At 27.5% G+C, this 20,759-nt stretch overlaps 2 protein-coding genes across 2 annotated transcripts; both read left to right on the plus strand.

The window, feature by feature from the left end:
* The first annotated feature begins 1,989 nt into the window (after positions 1 to 1,989).
* Positions 1,990 to 3,648, plus strand: XTH15 (xyloglucan endotransglucosylase/hydrolase 15). Its single transcript, XM_020372657.3, has 3 exons — positions 1,990 to 2,341; positions 2,841 to 3,034; positions 3,105 to 3,648. The coding sequence occupies exons 1-3, from the start codon at positions 2,075 to 2,077 to the stop codon at positions 3,469 to 3,471; spliced, it is 828 nt and encodes a 275-aa protein (XP_020228246.1). The 5' UTR covers positions 1,990 to 2,074; the 3' UTR covers positions 3,472 to 3,648.
* Positions 3,649 to 7,991: 4,343 nt separating this feature from the next.
* On the plus strand, positions 7,992 to 9,618 carry LOC109809529 (phloretin 4'-O-glucosyltransferase). Its single transcript, XM_020372867.3, has one exon. The coding sequence runs from the start codon at positions 8,101 to 8,103 to the stop codon at positions 9,496 to 9,498; it is 1,398 nt and encodes a 465-aa protein (XP_020228456.1). The 5' UTR covers positions 7,992 to 8,100; the 3' UTR covers positions 9,499 to 9,618.
* The last annotated feature ends 11,141 nt before the right edge of the window (positions 9,619 to 20,759 follow it).

The following is a 20,759-nucleotide window of genomic DNA, read 5'->3' on the forward strand; positions in this document are numbered from 1 at the left end:
CATACCCATTAATCAAATTTCAATAACGATAAATATAGTTTTAGATTAATTTATCTTATACTTCAAATGATTTATAGCTATATTTTTAAGATGGAAACTTCTAAACAAATACCTAAGAAAATGCTAAAAATGTACTTCTCTTTTGCTCCGTGATCGCTCAATTGCCATAAGTGAAAAACTGCACCCAAGGGTTTGGTTCAAACAGAAGATGCATATAATTTTTTTTAGAATGATAATGCATGCATATACTCTAACTAATTTTTCTATAATTCTTATTTCTGTCTTATAAAAATGAATATATTTAATATATTAAAATTATAAAACGTGTTAAATATTCATTATATTATATAAAAATTAATAAGATAATAGAAAAACAATATAAAATTTTATAAGTATTCATCTTCTTTTATATCATGAACAATACAATTTCTTTAATTTGTAGCAATAATTTGCTTTGTGATCCTTACCACAACCTCTGACATTGTACGGCGCTGGATAATCCTCGTTCCAATGGAGAGCTATACCTTATCCATTGGTCGAGTTATCTGAAAAATATCATTTACATTGAACAGGTGCAGCTGGAGGTAGTTCATTCACATTTTATTATTATTAGATATAGTTCACATTCATTTTCTTTTTTAAAATCAGGAATTTTATTTGGTTTTCAATTAACCTCCCTCCAAGTGAGTCGGCTCATGTAGCAAAATGGAATATTTAGTATTGACTTTATTTTTAAATTGAAATTTGAATTTCAATTTTTAATTAACAAACACAAATATCTCTAATCACTTATGTCAATTAGTTGATACTCGATACAATTCACATGAACTATAATATTTCATTATTTGCTTGGTACGCATGAAAGAGAAAAAGAAAGATAGAAGAATGTTATTCTTTCCTTCCTTTGATTGATTAAAAAAGTGGAAGAAAAGATTACAAAAAAAATCAGTTTTTTTTAGATTAGGAAAAAAAAAGATAGAAACGTTTTATTACATATTAAGTGACTAAAATAATTTTAATTCTATGTACTTTTTAATAGAAATATATTTTTGTCATTTTATATACATACTTAATTTTTATTTTCTATTTTCATTCATATAAAAAAAATAACTTATAAAATCTATTCACTTTTCATTTATTTATTTTTCAATTCTTTTATTTCTTCCTTTTCTAAACCAGAAACACAACAAAAAGTTTTCCATTCATCAATAAACATCTTTGATTCTTGAAAGTATATTCATCGAAATATATATATAACTATAATATAAATATAAATATATTTTTCTGAGTTCTTTAATTTACGATCAAAGTTGTTGTCAGAATGTCAGCAATCAGCATGACAAGAGACAGATTAAAACCCAAGCTATAGGAGCAACAACAACGCAATCAGAAAGATATATGTGAGTATCGCCGAAGAGATAACCATGCCATACCATTGGTGGTCTCGTGAAGTTCTGACTAATGTCAGAGCCTTGAAATTCATTAAACTCACAATATTTGACAAACAAAATTTTATGACTTAAATTTATATTTCCCTTGCCACACGGCATCATCTTGGTGCATCCATAATGCATAATTGATAGACCCATGTACAAGTAAAAGACCTTGTTGCTCTTATTCTCCTTTGATTCCTTCCGTGATATCAAATCCAGTTGGCATCCACTGCCTGGTTTTCTCCAATTTTATTTTTCTAAATCATACTAAAATGGGACCTACGTTTATAAACACTTGGGACACAATCATGATTTGTACCAGTAACATAACATAGCATTATCTGCATTAAGCTCATAACATAACATAGCATAACTAAGTCCTAAACAACCAGCTTAATTAATAATCCAACGTTCAAACAAAAGGTTCCAGCTTTCAAAACTTGCAAAGCTGGCACCAGTCATTGATTCTTCACGCGTCCCACCATTCCCATTTTCCCACCATACACAGTTCCATATTCTCAGTCTTATTTCCCTAAACCTGTCTCCTCTTTAACACATATATATAGAGAGTGACCTTAACACATTCCTTCACATCACAACATCCACATCTCTTTCTCTCTCTTTCTCACATTGTCTCCAATATGGCTTCTACTCGCAACGAGTTTTATGCACTTGTGCTGCTTTGCTCCATGGTGGCTACATGTGCTGCTAACTTCAACCAAGATTTTGATCTAACATGGGGTGATCATCGTGCTAAGATATTCAATGGAGGCCAGCTTCTCTCTCTTTCACTTGACAAAATCTCTGGCTCTGGCTTTCAATCCAAGAAAGAGTACCTATTTGGGAGGATCGATATGCAGCTCAAGCTTGTTGCTGGAAACTCTGCTGGCACTGTCACTGCTTACTACGTACGTTTTATTTTATTCCTTTCTTCTCTTTCTCACTCCATTGTTCTTTCTTTTTCAAAAGCTACTTTGATATTACTTCATGAAATATAACATGCTTTTACCACTCGTAAATTACAACCATTATTACCAGCTTGCACACTTTAGGCATCAACCTTTCAAACAAGTTATGCCATAGCATTTTACTTTCACCACAACTATTACTTTTCACCCATTCTATTATTATTCATTTACATTCATTAACTTCACTATAACTAATTTTTATAAAAAAAAATATGGTATTTTTATTTAAAAAGTTGAGTTGATTATCAATTGTTATTTTCCACTACCGTTAAATGTTATTAACTCTTCCTCTTAAATTAAAAAACGTGTACACATAAAAAAATTGATAAAGAATGATGAACACATTGTTATATCGGAGTATCTAATGAGTTAAGCCTAAACAAGAACAGAACCTCATTTTCTTATTTGTGTATTTCCATTTGTATATGATGTGATGCAGTTGTCATCTCAAGGGCCAACACATGACGAAATTGATTTTGAATTCTTGGGAAACGTGAGTGGTGACCCCTACATTCTCCACACAAACGTGTTTACCCAAGGCCAAGGGAACAGAGAGCAACAATTCTACCTCTGGTTCGACCCCACCAGAAACTTCCACACTTACTCCATCATCTGGAAGCCCCAACACATTATGTGAGTACAAAAGAAAACAAATCCATTAATCGACAACAAAACAGTTATATTAATCCATTTATCTTTTCAGATTCTTGGTGGACAACATTCCCATAAGGGTGTTCAAGAATGCTGAGACTATGGGTGTTCCTTTCCCAAAGAACCAACCCATGAGAATCTACTCTAGTCTGTGGAACGCTGATGACTGGGCCACAAGAGGTGGTTTGGTGAAAACTGATTGGTCCAAAGCACCCTTCACAGCGTACTACCGCAATTTCAAAGCCTCAGAGTTCTCTGTGTCATCGAATTCGTTCTCTGATGGTGCATGGCAGAGCAACGAACTTGATGCATATGGCAGAAGAAGACTAAGATGGGTTCAGAGGTACTTCATGATCTACAACTACTGCAACGACCTTAAGCGATTCCCACAAGGCCTTCCCGCTGAGTGCAGGCGCTGATCCAGATTCCACACAAATTCATCTTTTGTAAAATATGTTACCTTATTATGTGTCGCTCTTATCATTCTTTCATTTCATGTTTCCCTCCGTGTTTTTTGTTTCTTAGTTTTTCCTTTCATATCTTATTACTACTATATCATATCATATTCATCATCAAAATAAATCAACTTTGTTCTACTGCTTTCTTGTTTAACAGATTTTAATTTGCAAACTCAATAGTTTCCGACTCTGTTAAGAATATATATATATATACACGATGAGTCATCCTTTTACTCAAGGAGTAAGTCTATATAGATTTATTTCGTTCAATAATTTATGTTTTATATCAAATTTTAATAATGCATAGATTAAATTTACGAATTTTTAGAAAATTTGAAAATTATTTAACATTTCGTTTCATTAATTTTAATCAATATACAAAATAATTTTATAATTATCTGTCAATTTGAATTAATAAAATGAAGTATTAAATAATTTTTAAATTTTTTTAAAAATTTATAAATTTGATCTATGTATTAAAAATTTTAAATTGAACAGTTGAATCGTTGAAATTTGATATAGAACATGACTTATTAAATAAAGTAAGTTTAGGTAAACTTACTTCGAAAGTAAAAGGATCTCTCCTCTCTCTTTATATATATATATATAATTTATTTTAGGCTAAAAACCTATTTTGGTCCCTTATAATAATTGTTTGTTTCAATTTAATCCCACTTTTATTTTTTGTTTTAATTTGGTCCCAAATTAATTAATTGGTTTCAATTTGGTCCCAAATAAATTAATTGGTTTCAATTTGGGACTTCCGTATAAATTATTTAAACAGAGTTAACTGTTGGCCACGTGGATGTCACGTAGATGCATATGTGAATGCCACATGGATGCCAATTTATTTTAAAAACACCTGGAACCAGAACGACCCGTTCTCAAACCAGAACGGGTCGTTCTGGTTTCAGACTGCTAAACATAAACAATCAATGATTATAGTTCACGGTTATGAATCATGGAAGAAAAAGACCCAAGGTACATGGAAGGAAAAAGGCCTAAGGTACAAAGCATTTCAAACATTATCCCCACTAACCATATGCAGGACGTGCCCCCACTAAAAATTTTTTCATTCTTTTTTTTTTATATATAAAATATTAATAATTTTATAATAAATATATTATTAATTATATTTTAATTATGTTGTTATATCTAATATAATAAATATATTAATATTTTTTTTATATTTTATTTTATTATTTAATTGTTTTTATTTTGTGGTAAAATTATCTTCATTTTTAATGAAGAAAAATTTACTTACTTCAAGAGTAAGTCTTGATAGATTTATTTTATTTAATAATTAATGTTCTATATCAAATTTTTAAGAATTTAATTGTTTAATAAAAAGTTTTTCATGTATAGATCAAATTTATAAAAAAATTTAAAAAATTAAAAATCATATGATATTTCGTTAAATTAATTCAAATTAACATATAAAATATTTTTGTTTTAAATGAATGTAAAAATTTAGAAGACACTAAAAGAAAATAAATTAATAATTTTATTATGTTTATCCTATTAATTTTTATCATTTTATTCTTCTAATTTTAAATAAGTTGCAAAAAATTATAAAGTGACACTTAAATATTTCTTCAAACAGAAAGAGAAAAAAAAGTTATTACTTTATTTATAAGACAATTGTATTTTATAAAAATAAGTAATTTTAAAATTTTCACCATAAAAAAATATTTTTCAAAATTATTATATTTTTTAATAAAATTAATAAAGAATATTCTATTCTCGGTTTTGGAACGGGCCGTTCTGCATCCAGAACGGGCCGTTCTGCATCCAGAATGGCCCGTTCTGGTTTCAGAACGGCCCATTCTGCTGTACTGATAGTGTGTTAATTTTGCATCTGGAACGGCCCGTTTTAGATGCAAAATTAACACACCAAGAGTGCATCCAAAACGGCCCGTTCTGGTTTTAGAACGGGCCGTTCTGGTTTCAGGTGTTTTCACAAAATTTGGCGTCCACGTGGTATCCACGTATGCATCTACGTGGCCAACAATTAACTCCTTTAAATAATTTGGACGGAAGTCCCAAATTGAAACCAATTAATTTATTTGGGACCAAATTGAAACTAATTAATTAATTTGGGACCAAATTGAAACCAGAAATAGAAGTGGGACTAAATTGAAACAAACAATTATTATAAGGGACCAAAATAGGTTTTTAGCCTTTACTTTAATTAGAGTGTATTAATAATTTATATAAATAAAAAAATTGGACAAAAAAATTAATCAACTAATTTATTTTAATAAATTTTATTAAAAAAAATAATAAAAATGATAGGAGAGAGAAAAATGAATGAAAGTAAGAGATAATGAGTGAATAAATGAACTTTTTTATTAGAAAATGAATAAATAATAAATTATCATATTATCTTTTAAATAAAATTAAGGTAAGAATATATATATATATATATATATATATATATATATATATATATATATATATATATATATATATATATATATATAGGGGAATGCTAATATACTTCCACCTATTTTTTAGTGGGAGTATATTAGCAACCTACACCAAAATTTTAGGACAAAAAAACCATTCATTTCTTTTGATTTGGTTAATTTGTATAAAGGTTATTATAGTAATTTAATTTAATTTTAAAAGAAAATAAAATATTTTCTTTCTCTTATTAATTTCATTCTCTCGTTCATTTTTTTTATTAATTATTTTTTATTTGTTTAGAGAGAGAGGGGGGGAGACATTATGAAAGATGAAAGAGAAATAAGTTAAAGAAAAAATTAAATAGGAGAGAGATAAATGAGTTAGAGAAGAAATTTAATAGGAGAGAGATAAATGAGTTAGAGAAGATATTTAATAGGAAAGAGAAATGAGTTGGAGAAGAAATTTAATAAGAGAGAGAAATAACTTAGTGAAAGAAATTAATAAGAAAGAGAAAATATTTAATTTTTATTTAAAATTAAATTAAATTACTATAATATCCTTTATACAAATTAACCAAATCAAAAGAAATGAGTAATTTTTTTGTCATAAAATTTTGGTGTAAATTACTAACATACTCTCACTAAAAAAATAAGTAGAAATATATTATCATTCCCCATATATATATATATATATATATATATATATATGAGAGAAAGAAAGGAGAGAGTAAAAAAAAATGTATAAAAGAGAAAAGACATATTACTTTCAATGTAAGTTCGTTATTATATAAAATGATATGAAAAATAATATAAGTGTCTCTATCTAACAAATAAATAATACAAAGAAAATCTATTTATCATAAATTTTATATTATATCTTAAATTAACAATATGTTTGTATCATAAAAAATAAGTTAGGGTTGATTTTTATAAAATCTATTATTTATTTTTATATGCATGTATTAAATTATTACAAAATATATCTTTGAACAAATTTATAATTATAGGCTAAATTAGAGTTTTATGTAATTTGAAGAGACTTGTAATTAAAGTTGATGAAAGATAAATAGGTTAGACACATGTCACATTATTTTCAACGAAATCTAGGCCTAGAGCTAATTTTTATTCAGTACGGATGAAAAGTAATATAATTTACTATACATATATTTGTTAAATTTAATAAATATAATTCTATAATATTTATATTACCGTTAATTATTTGTTAGCAGAAAAAGACACCCCATCCCTATATTATATTAAAAAAATGTTTTTATAAATAATTTTTCAAGAGTAGTTTTAAAATATAAAAAAAATGTGAATTACTTATGAATATTCTAGAATAAAATAAATAAATAAATAAGAGATAGTAATGTAGAAGAATGTGATTTAGGAGTTACAGAAAATAAATAAAAGTTAAAATAGGGAAACAATTATTTAAAGCTATTTTTTCTTAATATAACAGTATAAATAATATTTAATATATACATTAATTAATACTATATTTATAAAAATAAATAATAATATATTATATTTAATAATAATTAATTTATTGATTTAAATACATTAAATACAAATTTCTATATTATATGATAATGTTTAAAAAAAATTGATGAGAGAAATTTAAGTAATTTTTTAATCTCTTATCTATTTTAATTTTAATTTATTATAATTATTTATAAATTAAATTTAAATAATTTAAATAAATAAAAAAATATATTATATTATAATATAATATTAATTTATATAAAATTTAAATATAATTGATATATAATTTACTATAAATTTTAGTTACCTATAATAAATATCGATTAAAATACAAGTATTTAAAGAAAATTATTTATTTTTATATTTATAAAACCCTAAATGAATAATATTGAATATTATATTAATTTGTTTCCATTTGTTGATATCATTTTTGGTACTTTGGACCAATCCACACCTCACAGAGACCTGGTGAAGGAGAAGGGCTGAAAGAAACGTAACATGTTTGGTTTTACGTTTTAACCTAACGTGTTTTCCAAACATGCCGTCGTCACCGCAAACGTCATTACTACCTTCACTCATTTATCTTTAATTTGCATATAAAACCATATTCACAGACTCACTCATTCCTCAAGCTCAAGCTACAACACACGTATATCCCAGTCAGCACGTGAGTGAATTTTCACGCGCCACCGCAACCATGGTGCACCACCGCTTCCTCCTCATAACATACCCCATACAAGGCCACATCAACCCGGCCATCCAGTTCGCCAAGCGTCTCGCAGCCACCGGCGTCCACGTCACCTTCGTCACCAGCGTCTACCACCACAGCCGCATGCTCAAAAAACCCACCGTCCCCGGCCTCTCCTTCTCCACCTTCTCCGACGGCTACGACGACGGTTACAGAACCACCGACGACTCCCAAGTCGTCTCCTACATCTCCGAGCTGAAGCGGCGCGGCGCAGAGTGTCTCAGAAATATCATAACCGCCGCCAAAAACGATGGCCAACCTTTCACCTGCTTAGCCTACACCATCCTCCTTCCCTGGGCCGGACGGGTGGCGCGTGAGTTTCACCTCCCGGGGGCGCTGCTGTGGATTCAACCAGCCACGGTTTTCGATATCTACTATCACTACTTCCACCAATACAAGGACTACATCAGCCACCAATCGCACATAGAGTTGCCGGGCTTGCCATTTTCACTCACTTCACGTGACATTCCCTCCTTCCTGTTATCCTCCAATATCTACACTTTTGCCCTCCCAACCTTCCAAGAACAGTTTGAAGATCTCGACGGAGAAACCAACCCTATAGTTCTCGTTAACACCTTTGAGGAGTTGGAATCCGAGTCCTTGAGAGCAGTTGATAAGTTCACCATGATACCAATTGGGCCACTCATTCCCTCTGCCTTCTTGGATGGTAAAGACCCGAGTGATACTTCCTTTGGTGGTGATATCTTTGATGGCTCTAATGATTACGTTGAATGGTTGGACTCGAAGCCTGAGTTGTCTGTGGTTTATGTTTCATTTGGTACCCTTGCTGTGTTGAATAAGAGACAGACGGAGGAGCTTGCACGTGCGTTGCTGGATTCTGGGTATCCTTTCTTGTGGGTTATTAGAGAAAACAATGGAAAGGAAGAGAAGGAGAAGTTACAAGAGGTGAGCTGCAGAGAGGAGCTGGAGGTGAAGGGGAAGATAGTGAAATGGTGTTCTCAGGTGGAGGTTCTGTCTCATGGTTCATTGGGGTGTTTTGTGTCGCACTGTGGATGGAATTCGACTACGGAAAGTTTGGCTTCGGGGGTTCCTATGGTGGCGTTTCCTCAGTGGTCAGATCAAATGACTAATGCGAAGTTGGTGCAAGATGTGTGGAAGACTGGGGTGAGAGTGGATGATAAGGTGAATGAGGAAGGGGTAGTGGAAGCTGAAGAGATTAGGAAGTGTTTGGAAGTGGTCATGGGGAGTGGAGAAAAAGGACAAGAAATGAGAAGGAATGCTGAGAAATGGAAATGCTTGGCCAGAGAAGCTGTGAAGGAAGGGGGCTCTTCGGATAGGAATATGAGGACTTTTCTCGATGATGTTGCAAAACATGGACAGGAATAGTTCTTTGATGTAACTCGTTTTGTTGGGTACTTGAAAGAAAAAAGAAGAAAAAAAGAACTTGGATAGGAAAATTGTTTCTTGTCAAGACAATAAAGCAGAAGATTCAAGTGTGTTTTAGCATGTTATCGAATATTCCTAATTACCCTTTAGGTAAACTATCTTTGTTGGATTTAGTCAAAAAGAAAAATTGAACAACCCGGGGTAAGTCAAGTGCATGTACATGAATGAATTTTTGAAGGATAACCATCCTAATCTTTCCAATTGCTAAGAATATCATCGTACCTTAAAGTTGCAATTTAAACTTCACCTGATTTTACCATTGGAAGTTAAATATTAGTTGGCAATAACTGTTATTGTCGATACATGTCGGACGGTATAATCAAGAGATTCAAGACCATCACGACAATCTGCTTCATAAACTTGATTTGGCGTATTGAATAGGCGATGAAAACAAATAACCAGATACAAAAAGAAAGGTGTATTAGGCGATAGGATACGATGAATCTGTTCAAACCTGCCAATGAAGAGAAGGATCCGTTAAACAGTTTCTATCCTCGTGTCCTTTTCTTCTCAGTAAAAAAAATGGATCCCAACCCACGGTTTTAGCAGAAATGTTTTCTTCGAACTACTTTTATTTTTCCCAAAATGCAAATGTACTTGAAAAATAGACTTCAATACCTAATACCCAAATAGATGTTCGGAGCTTATGAGAGTTCAGGAAGAAGCGTAAGAATATAAATAGTAAAAATTACGTTTATCGTCGCATGACATGACGATAATAAAGATAAAAAAAATTCTTTTATTAATTGGAAATAGATTAATTGATGGAAGATGTAATATTATAGTTTTCATAAATTAAATTAAATAAAAAACATTATGTTTTAGAAATAGTTTAAATAATAAATTATTTTTTTAATAAAATAAAAAGTGGTTTTTATATTGGGTTGGTTTTGCTTTTATAAGAAATGATTTTGTCTTTATAAGAAAATATAGTGATTTCTAAAGTCCAGTTGTTGGTGGTTAAACTTAACCAGAGGGTATTTATCATGTGACTCTTTGCATTTTTTTTTCGTTTTCTAAGTATTTGCTCTAAATGTCAGAAATGCAAGAAGGTATGAAAGTTGATCACTACAAGAAAAACTGTTATTATCTACGGAATATTACTTACGAAATTTTTTTCGTAGGTAATATTTAGTTATCTACGGAATATTACCTACAGAATTTTTTCTGTAGGTAATTTTTAGTTATCTACGGAATATTATCTACGAAATTTTTTCTGTAGGTAATGTTTGGTTATCTACGGAATATTACCTACGAAATTAGTTATCTACCGAATATTACCTACGGAATTTTTTCCATAGGTAATTTTTAGTTATCTACGGAATTTTTTCCGTAGGTAAGTTTTAGTTACCTACGGAATTTTTTCCATAGATAATTTTTAGTTACCTATGGAATTTTTTCCGTAGGTAATGTTTAGTTAACTACTGAATATTACCTACAGAATTTTTTTCGTAGGTAATATTTAAGATTTTTTTTTCTCACAATTTTTATTATATATATTTTTTTTCTTTTAATACAATGTACAAACGAAATGCGTATATTATTTTTCTTTTAATATTTTAAAGTTTAATATTAGTAATAATTTATTTTATTTTTTAAAAATTGTAATAAAGTATGTAAATAGAATACGAATTTATCTTTCAATAAACTTATAAATTTTATTTTATTATATAAATCAACAAGTTTAATATTTAAAAAGATAAACAAAAGTATATATAATTTTAATATATTATATAAATTTAATATAATAATAATAATAATTATTATTATTATTTTTATTCATTTTTCTTCAAATAGATCAATTTTTAAGTGTAATATAAGTTTTTTTGAAATAACTTGTAGCGTATGCTTTTAAATTAAATAGATTATAGTAAAAAATAAATATTAATAAAAATTATTATTTTAAATTTTTTATTTTTATAAATTAATGATGAGAAAAAATAACATACTAATATTTGGTTTTAAATTTGATATGAAAATATTATAATATAATTAGATAAGATTTTAAATTAGTATTTTATTAATGATTGATAATTAGAAAATAAAACAAGAATAAATATATTTTTTGAATTTTATATCTTAAATTCAAGATGAATAAATATATTAAGTTAATTAATTAATAATTTATTTAAAATATTAAATTTTAGTTACTTACGAAATTTTATCCGTAGGTAATTTTTAGTTACCTACAGAATTTCTTCCATAAGTAATTTTTAGTTACCTACGGAATTTTTTCAGTAGATAATGTTTAGTTATCTACGGAATATTACCTATGAAATTTTTTTCGTAGGTATTATTTAAGATTTTCTTTTTTTCTCACAATTTTTATTATATATATATTTTCTTTTAATACAATGTAGAAACGAAATGCGTACATTATTTTTCTTTTAATATTTTAATTTATAAAAATAATATTTTAAAAGAGAAGGGTTATAATAACACCAGTGTAATAATAAGGGTTATTTATTATAATGTTAAAATTTAATTTATAAAAATAATATTTTAAATGTGAATTTTATAACTTCAACCGTTAGATTGAAAGTTTTGTACTCTTAGCTGATATATACAAAATTTTATATTAGTTCAAGATTATTTGATACTTCATTCTTGTAAAACAAAATTGACGTAATATATACATTTCAAAATATACTAAAATAACACTTTGATTACCTTTAAGTTGTTGTTCAATTTTAACAAAATTTTATATAAACATATAAAGTGATATGAACTTTCGATCTAACGGTTGGATTTACAAAATTCATATTTAATATAAAGTTATTGAGCGGTGTAATACTTAGAAAAATTACACCGGTGTTATTATAGCCCTTATCATTTTAAAATATATAAATTATTATTTAAACTTTTAAATTTATAATAAATAATTTAAATTGTATCATAATATTAATTTTAAATATAAATAAGTAGATTGTTAATTATACAAGTAAGTATATATATATATATATATATATAAAGATTAATTAAATATAATATAATTATTATATATATTTTTATATTTTTATAGTAGTCTAGACATACCAAAATGAGAGGGATCTAAAAATAGTATAAGTATGAGATTGTATAGATGAGAATGACTTAAATGAATTAATTTGTACTACTTATACTGATAACATGCATTAGCTTTTCTGTAGCCCATTTCATCATAACTCCACAGTTAAGCGTGCTTGAGCTGGAGTAGTACAAGGATGGGTGACCTTCTGGGAAGTTTCCCAGAAAATGTGCAGTAAAGACAAACCACGTTAAAAAGTGAAGTGTCATGAAATAAGATCCTTAAGAGACTAAATATGAAGGTTGTTACATTAATAAATTTATTAAAATTAAATAAAAAAAAATTAAATTTCGTAGGTAATGTTACCTACAGAATTTTTCCGTAGGTAATGTTACTTGCGGAAAATTCCGTAGATAACTTTACCTACAGAATCGTTACCTACGGAATTTTCCGTAGGTAACATTACCTACGAAAAATTTTCGTAGGTAACGTTACCTACGAGCTTATTACCTACGGATTTTTTTCCGTGGTAATTCGTAGGTAATTAACAGTTACTTACAGATTTTCAGCATTATCTACGGATTTTTTCCGTAAATAATGCTGATTTTTCTTGTAGTGGATGGAGGAAACCACACAAGAGTACCTTTGCCAACACTAAAGTTCTATCGAGGTAAATGAAAGTAAGTTGTCTTTTTTTTTTTTTTGGTGTATGATAATTATGCATATAGTTTGATTGATTCACGATCCCTTTATTGGTTTCTTAGAATTTTTGAAGGGTGGCCATGAGAATTTCTAGATTAGAAAATGCTACATATTGAAAATTGCATAAGCGTATTTTTTTATGTAACTTTATTTTAGTTTTCAAGAATTTTTTTTTTTACATATATATTTATTAGAGTTAATCATTCCTATACTGTTAGTATAAAGTTTTTTACTGACAATCAATCATATTTTTTAAAGTTGCTTATTTTATTATTATTTCATTAAATAAGCAACTGACATGTCACTATTAAAAGATATGATTGGTTGTCAGTGTAAAAAAACTTTATACTGGCAGTGTATAGGTGATTAACTTTATTTATTAACTCACTTTGGTGGGAGAGAAGTATCTTGAAAGAGATATATTGTTCATATATATGTTTGATATGGAGAGGAAACAAGAAGTAAAAAGAAATGCGAAGAAGAATGTGAATTTTTTTTTTTTTTTTGTTCAAAATTGAAAAGTGTAACATTATCATCTCATAATCTTATTGTTTGATTTGATAGTGACTCTTAAGAGCTTTAGGATTGGGACACCCTGAAGATTCGTTGATCTTTGGAGAATTGGATTAGAGATAAGTGAAGTTGGCTTAGGAAAGGTATAAAACAAAACTTTTTAAAAGAAAGTTCATAACTTAAGTTTTTCAAGAACTCTAGAGAGAAGCTAGAGAGATTCTTTCCTCCTTCTCCCTTCTTTCTTCTTCCTTCTTACTAGAAATTTCCTTTTTTACTATTTTCTTAGTCAATCCTAGTAGTTGTGGGCCAGAATCCAAGCTTATGGAAGCGAAAGATTCAAGTCAAAGTTACATGAAGTTCTCTCTCTTCTCTTCTTGTGGAAGTTGTGATTTTGAATTTAAGTGTGCATTCTATGGTTATGATGATTTGAAATGAATTAATTAAAGTTTTGAGTGATTGAATGATGAAGTTGAGAGGGGTTTTGTTCTTCAAAGGGTGTTCATGGAGGTTCATGCTTGATTCTTGATTGAATTGTAGTTGCATGTTGATTCTAATGATGAAATTGTGTTATATAGGCTATATAGATGTTATTTATTGTGTTGCATGCTATTGAGACTTGTTGATTTTCAAGAGAGTGGGTGAAATCGAATTCTTCACAAGCGTAGAATGTAATATCGTGTCAAGCATGACTTCAAGGCGTTGGACGAGACTTTAAAGAGAGGTCTCTATCTCAATCATGAAAGGCATAAGATTGATGGTGCTAGACATGAGAAGAGAGACTCCTCTCGAGTTGGAATCTTATCGGGCATGGATTGAATAGCATCGTACATGAGAAAAGAGACTCGTCTCTGTCTGAATTCACATTGGGCGCTAGAGTGTGTGGCACCAAGCGTGAATCAAGCAGAGAGCTCTCTACCTAATCAGGGTCAGGTGTGGGTGTTGCAACACCAGATGCGGGAGTGTGGGACACTCTTTGTCTTAATCACATTGGACATAGACAAGACAGGAAACTCCTTATCTCAATGGTGTCGGAAGCCCAATGAGTAGCGTCAGACACGAATTGTATGATGAAAAGTTAGTTGTTAAAGTTGTTATACAATTGATGAATGATGAATAAGTTGTTTAAGTGGTATTGTAAGATGTGATATGTGTTGATATGCAGTAAGTTTAATATGTTGCAAAATTGTAAGTTGTTTTAGTTGCTTAAACAAATTTTTGATGTTGTGCAATCAAAGTTGTGAAAGTTGCAAGGATGTATGATGTTTACATTGTTTAAGTTAATATGTTGTAAAGTTGAAAGTTGATTGTTGTATGAGTTACATGTTGTTAAAACTGATAAGTTGAATGTTGAAAGATGATAAAGTTATTAAGTTGATAAGTTATAGATATTTGGATTAAATAAATGTCTTAGCTATGATACATAGAAATTAGAGGAGAATTAAAGATGTTTTTGAACTTAATATCTCATTGTGCGGATATATGTTATGGTACTCCAAGAGTCCGATTAAAACCTTTTAGTAGGTAAGTTGGCTTCTGAATGGGTAAATTATTTTTTAGTTATCTCCTCTAGGTTTTATGTGGTATCCATGTATGGGCAAGGTCGAGACACATGTGTATAAAATGACCAACCAAGTAAAGTATCGGGTTGGAGACTTAGTCTCTAACCTAGGATCAGAGGATTGTGGTATTTAGAGGGTAATCGATGGGCTAATCCCATAGGTGGCTTAGTGTTGTAGACTAATGTTACAATAGTCCCATACCCAAACTGTTTGATCATGACATAGTATTATACTTCCTTATTTAAGTGACAAAACTTGATAAATCGATCAGTCTAGTTTATGCTAATCATTGTTTCTAACCTTGTGTTACTCGTTGTTTTTAGCCTCAATGTCAACCGTTGTTTATGATATTATATCAATCATTGTGATTCAGTAAAATCACACTGCCACTTAAATTGCTCACCATAAAATGTAGGGGATTTCTGTAGTTGACATGTGTAGCGATGCATTAGATGTAATATGTATGTTGAAATGTTGAATACACTAAAGTTGATTAAGTTGTTGAGCTGAAATTGCTCTTATGATGTGATATGTTGCATGTTGATATGAGGGTGATGTTGATTTCATGTTGATTATGTGGTAGTCATTGAAAGGTATTTAATGTTGATTATATGTTGAACATGCTATGAGAATGTTGTTTATAAGTTGTTATGTTAAATTTTTTCATAAACTTATCTTATGTTTTCCTTGAGATTGGAACTACAATAATCATACTTAGTATGACAACATGACAGGATTAGCAGGATGACTTATACAGTTTGAAGGATAGTCACACTAGAGGTGACTAGTTTTGTTGATGGCTATTCTTATGTAGTTAGATTTTGTATAAATGTTAACTGACATCTAGGTTTATTTTATGCCTAATACTGTATTTTGTATATGACATGTATATATATTTGATATTAGTCACTAATTGTATTATATCCTTTGGTTCTGATGTATGTTGTTTAATCTTCCGCTACGCTTTAATAATAGTGTAGTGACTTGTCGAATTGTTACAAAAAGATTGCGATGTGAAATACACTTGATAATCAATTAACTCTCGTAAAAAAAAAATATTAATTGTTTATCATGACTCCACCCTACCAATAGTGATGTTCCTATCCTCACCCTTATAACAATAATTATAATTATAATTATAATAATTAATAATTAATAATTAATAAAAGAAAGATAATAACTATAATTAAAAAAGTAATACTAATAATTTAAATAATAATAAATAAATTTTACTCATTATTTTTTAAATTAAATAATATTTCAAAAATTAACTTCTTTTTTATTTCTCCTATATTAAATAATATTTATTTCTCATCTACTTCCTTTCAATTCTCTTCTTTTCTCTTTTCTCAATTTTCTTCTTTTATGCTAAACACATTGTAACAACGACACTCATTAGGAATAACTTTTCTTAAATTAGGTTAATATTTTTTTAGTTCCAATAGTTTTACTAATTTTTTCTTTTAGCCACCTTAGTTTAAAGTATACTTTTTAGTCCCAAATTTAAAATTTTCAATCCTTTATAGTTGTTATAGTTTAAGACTAATTTTTTTTAGTCTATATACTTGCATAATTTTAATCCTTTTAGTAGTTGTTGTTTATTTTTTTTGTCACGTTTTCTCTTTTGTATTAACATGATAAAGATATTAATTTAACTTTGTTTATCTCATATTCATTTTGTTAGAGTTATTCTAAGTCAGGTCTCTCGACGCTTCGTGTCTTTTTTGTATTTTCAACATAGATACCTATTTTGTACAAACACCTTTTTTACTTTTGCAAAATAGAATATACTTCGTGGCTTGGAGTGAGTGATGTCTGTTTAGAATAGAATCTTATTATTAATATATTTTTAACCTCTATTTATTAACTAAAAAAGTTGACTAAAACATTCACCATTTGGGCGGATTTTTTTTAAGGAAAGCTTTTTCAATGTTAACAACCTTTTTTTTAATTAGTTTAACAACTTTATATAAAAAGATATGATAAATTTAAATAACTAGATTAAATTGAGAATACAATATATATTTATACTTAATTTTTACAATTTTAATATGATGAAGCATATAAAATGTGCACCCTTTTTAAAAATTGGAAGCATCTTATTATATAAAACAATATATATATATATATATATATATATATATATGTAAATTGAAAATATATATTATATATTTATATTTAATTTTACATTATTTTTATATGAGAAAGCATATACATGTGCGCACTTATTAAAAAAAATTGAGAACATCATAATTATATATTTGCTTTATTAAGAGAATTTATTTTGGAGCATTTTTCTTTTTTCAAAAATTTATTTAGCAGAATATTTACGTAATTGTTTTTTTTACTATATATATATATATATATATATATATATATATATATATATATATATATATATATATATATATATATATATATATTAGTATTACCAAATATAGAGCTATTGTGTTAATAATTTGACGTGTATCTTATTATATTATTTTATTATATAAAGTGGTTAAAACTGAAGAAGTTTTCTCTCAAAATAAAAATAAAAATAAAAATAAGTCCTCTAAATGAATGAGAGGCAACTTAGCATATTTCTTTTCTCAAAATATATAAAGGGTTAAAACTTGGGCTTATTATAATTAGTTAAAAAAATATTATTAATAAGATTAAATTCCAAAAACAAATTACAATTAACGGTTTTATTTAAATACATTATTTACAGGTGATTCAATTCTTAATGTGAGAATGATAATATTAATCTCAACATACCCTTAAATTACTATAAAAAAAATTTAGATTAAAATATTACAAGAGTTATTATGTACAGCTATTATTGAAGTTGTCTTATTCATTAGTTATCTTTGTTATTATTATTACAATTATTTTCATCAGCACTGCATATTCGCAACTATCACCACCTTTGGCAACTAGAAAGCCAACAGTAGGTGGTAATTTTATTTGTAATTCAATTAATATTTATATCTTTATATAAAACTAGTACTATCTATCATAGAGCTATTGTTGTGATATTTTTAATGTGCATCTTATCATATTATATAAATAAAGCTATATATATAACTAAATTTATAAATAACTAAATTAAAATGAGAATACAATATATATATATATATATATATATATATATATATATATATATTTGTGTTGGATTTTTATAATTTTTGTACGAGGAAGCATATATGATACTTTTTTTACAGCAAAAAATATATATGCATACTTTTAAAAATTTAGAAGCAACTTATTTTACAAAATAAAAGCTATATTATAACTAAATTAAATAAGCTATATGTTATAACTAAATTAAATTGAGAATATATTATATATTTTGCTTCTTTTTTTTTTCTTTTTTTTTTTTTACAATTTTATATATGAGGAAACATTTAAAATGTGCGTACTTATAAAAAAAAATTGGAAGCATCAATATTATTTATGTTACTAGAGAGTTTATTTCCAGAGCGTCTATTAAGATACATATATTTTCTTAGTAATTTTATATATAATTTTTATATTGTTATTAAGATATATTTGTTGCTGACTCTTAATGTATAGTTTCAATCAACAATTAATTGTAGAATGTAATCTTATTATTATTGTGCTTTTAATCCCTTTTTTGAGGTAAAAGTGACTAAAATGTCCTTCCTTTGAACAAACATTTTTTTAGAGAAATTTTTTTAATTGTTAATAATTTTATATAATAAAATTATAAAATATAAAAAAATATTACTAAGATGTGAGATCTATAATTTTTGATAATTTTTTTGACATCATGATTTTTAATCAATAAAAAAAATATACGTTTAAAAATGTGATTTCTTTTATATAGTGGCATTTTATTAATAATACTACTAGAAGTACGTTCAAAATTAGATTTAACAAAGGGGGTGTAAGAAGCATGGGCCCTGAACATTGGATACGTTTGTCATCATGTCCAGACTCAAAAAACATAATTAGGCCCAGTCCGGAAGATAGGAAATGTATAAAAATGTGTATTTTTATTTTAAGCCCAAATTGGGAAACAAATTTGTGTCCTTGTCTCTTTGGTGTTGTTTTGTCTATCAACAGCCAACGAAGGAATAGATATAATGGATTCTAGCAGGAGAAACTAATTTTTTTTTTTAGGTTCGTTCCTGGAGTATCCACCGCCGACAGCAGTGACTAATCTCCTCGCTACGTTGGAGGCACCTCAAAGGGTGGGATAGCTGGCCCCAAGATTTAACGCGGCTGCATACACAAGGCAGGAGAAACTAATTTAATATAAAGTGATGAATTATTATTGGAAATTTTTATTAGAAATTAGTTCACACAGTGTTTCTAATTATTTATTCAGTAAGAACAACGTTTCTAAAATTTTGTACTAATAAAATTATAGTTTAATTGAATAATAATAAAATTATATTAAATAAATATAATATATAATTTTGCAATAGATGAACTAAAATAAACCATAAACATATTAAAATCAAAGTGGGCGAAGAAATGCAAATTGTTAAAATGTTAAAAAACTAAGTGAGAGTTGTGGCCTTGAGGGATTGAAAGACCAATGATATTGTAAACTAAGTTATTTTTAAATTATAATAGTTAGTTAAAATATAATTAACATTTAATTTATAGGTTTTTTGGAGATATTTTCAAAATTTCTTTTTTACTTGAATATCTTTGATGGAATTTTAAGAAATAATTCTTTAATTTTTTATTTTCATAAATATATAATTATATAAATTGACCATCTTAAGTTGAGTAAATTGACTACCTTTCGAGTGATCACCTAACAGTCAAAGAAAATAATAATCTTTGATTGAAAAACTAATCAAAACATGCTATCAAAAAATCGATAAACAGATAGGAGGAAATTATTTATTTATTTATTTTATTTTTACTGATTGGAGGAAAGCTATAGCAATTGAAAAGGTTATAAAAGGCAATAACAAAAATAAAAAAGTAGAAATCCTAAAGACATATTGAGAGTTTTGTCATAGGACAATTACTTCTCATGAAAGATACTTGTGACTTGTGAGCTACAGAAAAAGCAAAACTTTAAAATATATAATCTTTATATTAACATTTAATATTAAACACTGTTTATTTATTTATTTTAGTACTCAAAATAGTTATTTAACAAATTAAATATCATGATTAATAAAAATATTATATAATATGTAAAACTTTTATATATAACATTTATTTTTACTTACGAATATACTTGGAGACATAATTAAAAAAATTAAATACAAATAAAAAAATTATGAAAAATAGTAATATATATATATGCATTAAATTCATTAGATCTATTAATTTTTTTATCATGAAAAAAACGACAATAAAATTTATATTTAAGATTATGTGTATATTATAATATTATATCTATCACATATTTTATAATGTATATTTTTCATATTTTATAAGTACTCGTA

Source organism: Cajanus cajan, chromosome 3 (assembly GCF_000230855.2).
Source record: "Cajanus cajan strain Asha chromosome 3, NIPB_CcT2T_4, whole genome shotgun sequence".
NCBI classification, from domain to species: Eukaryota; Viridiplantae; Streptophyta; class Magnoliopsida; order Fabales; family Fabaceae; genus Cajanus; species Cajanus cajan.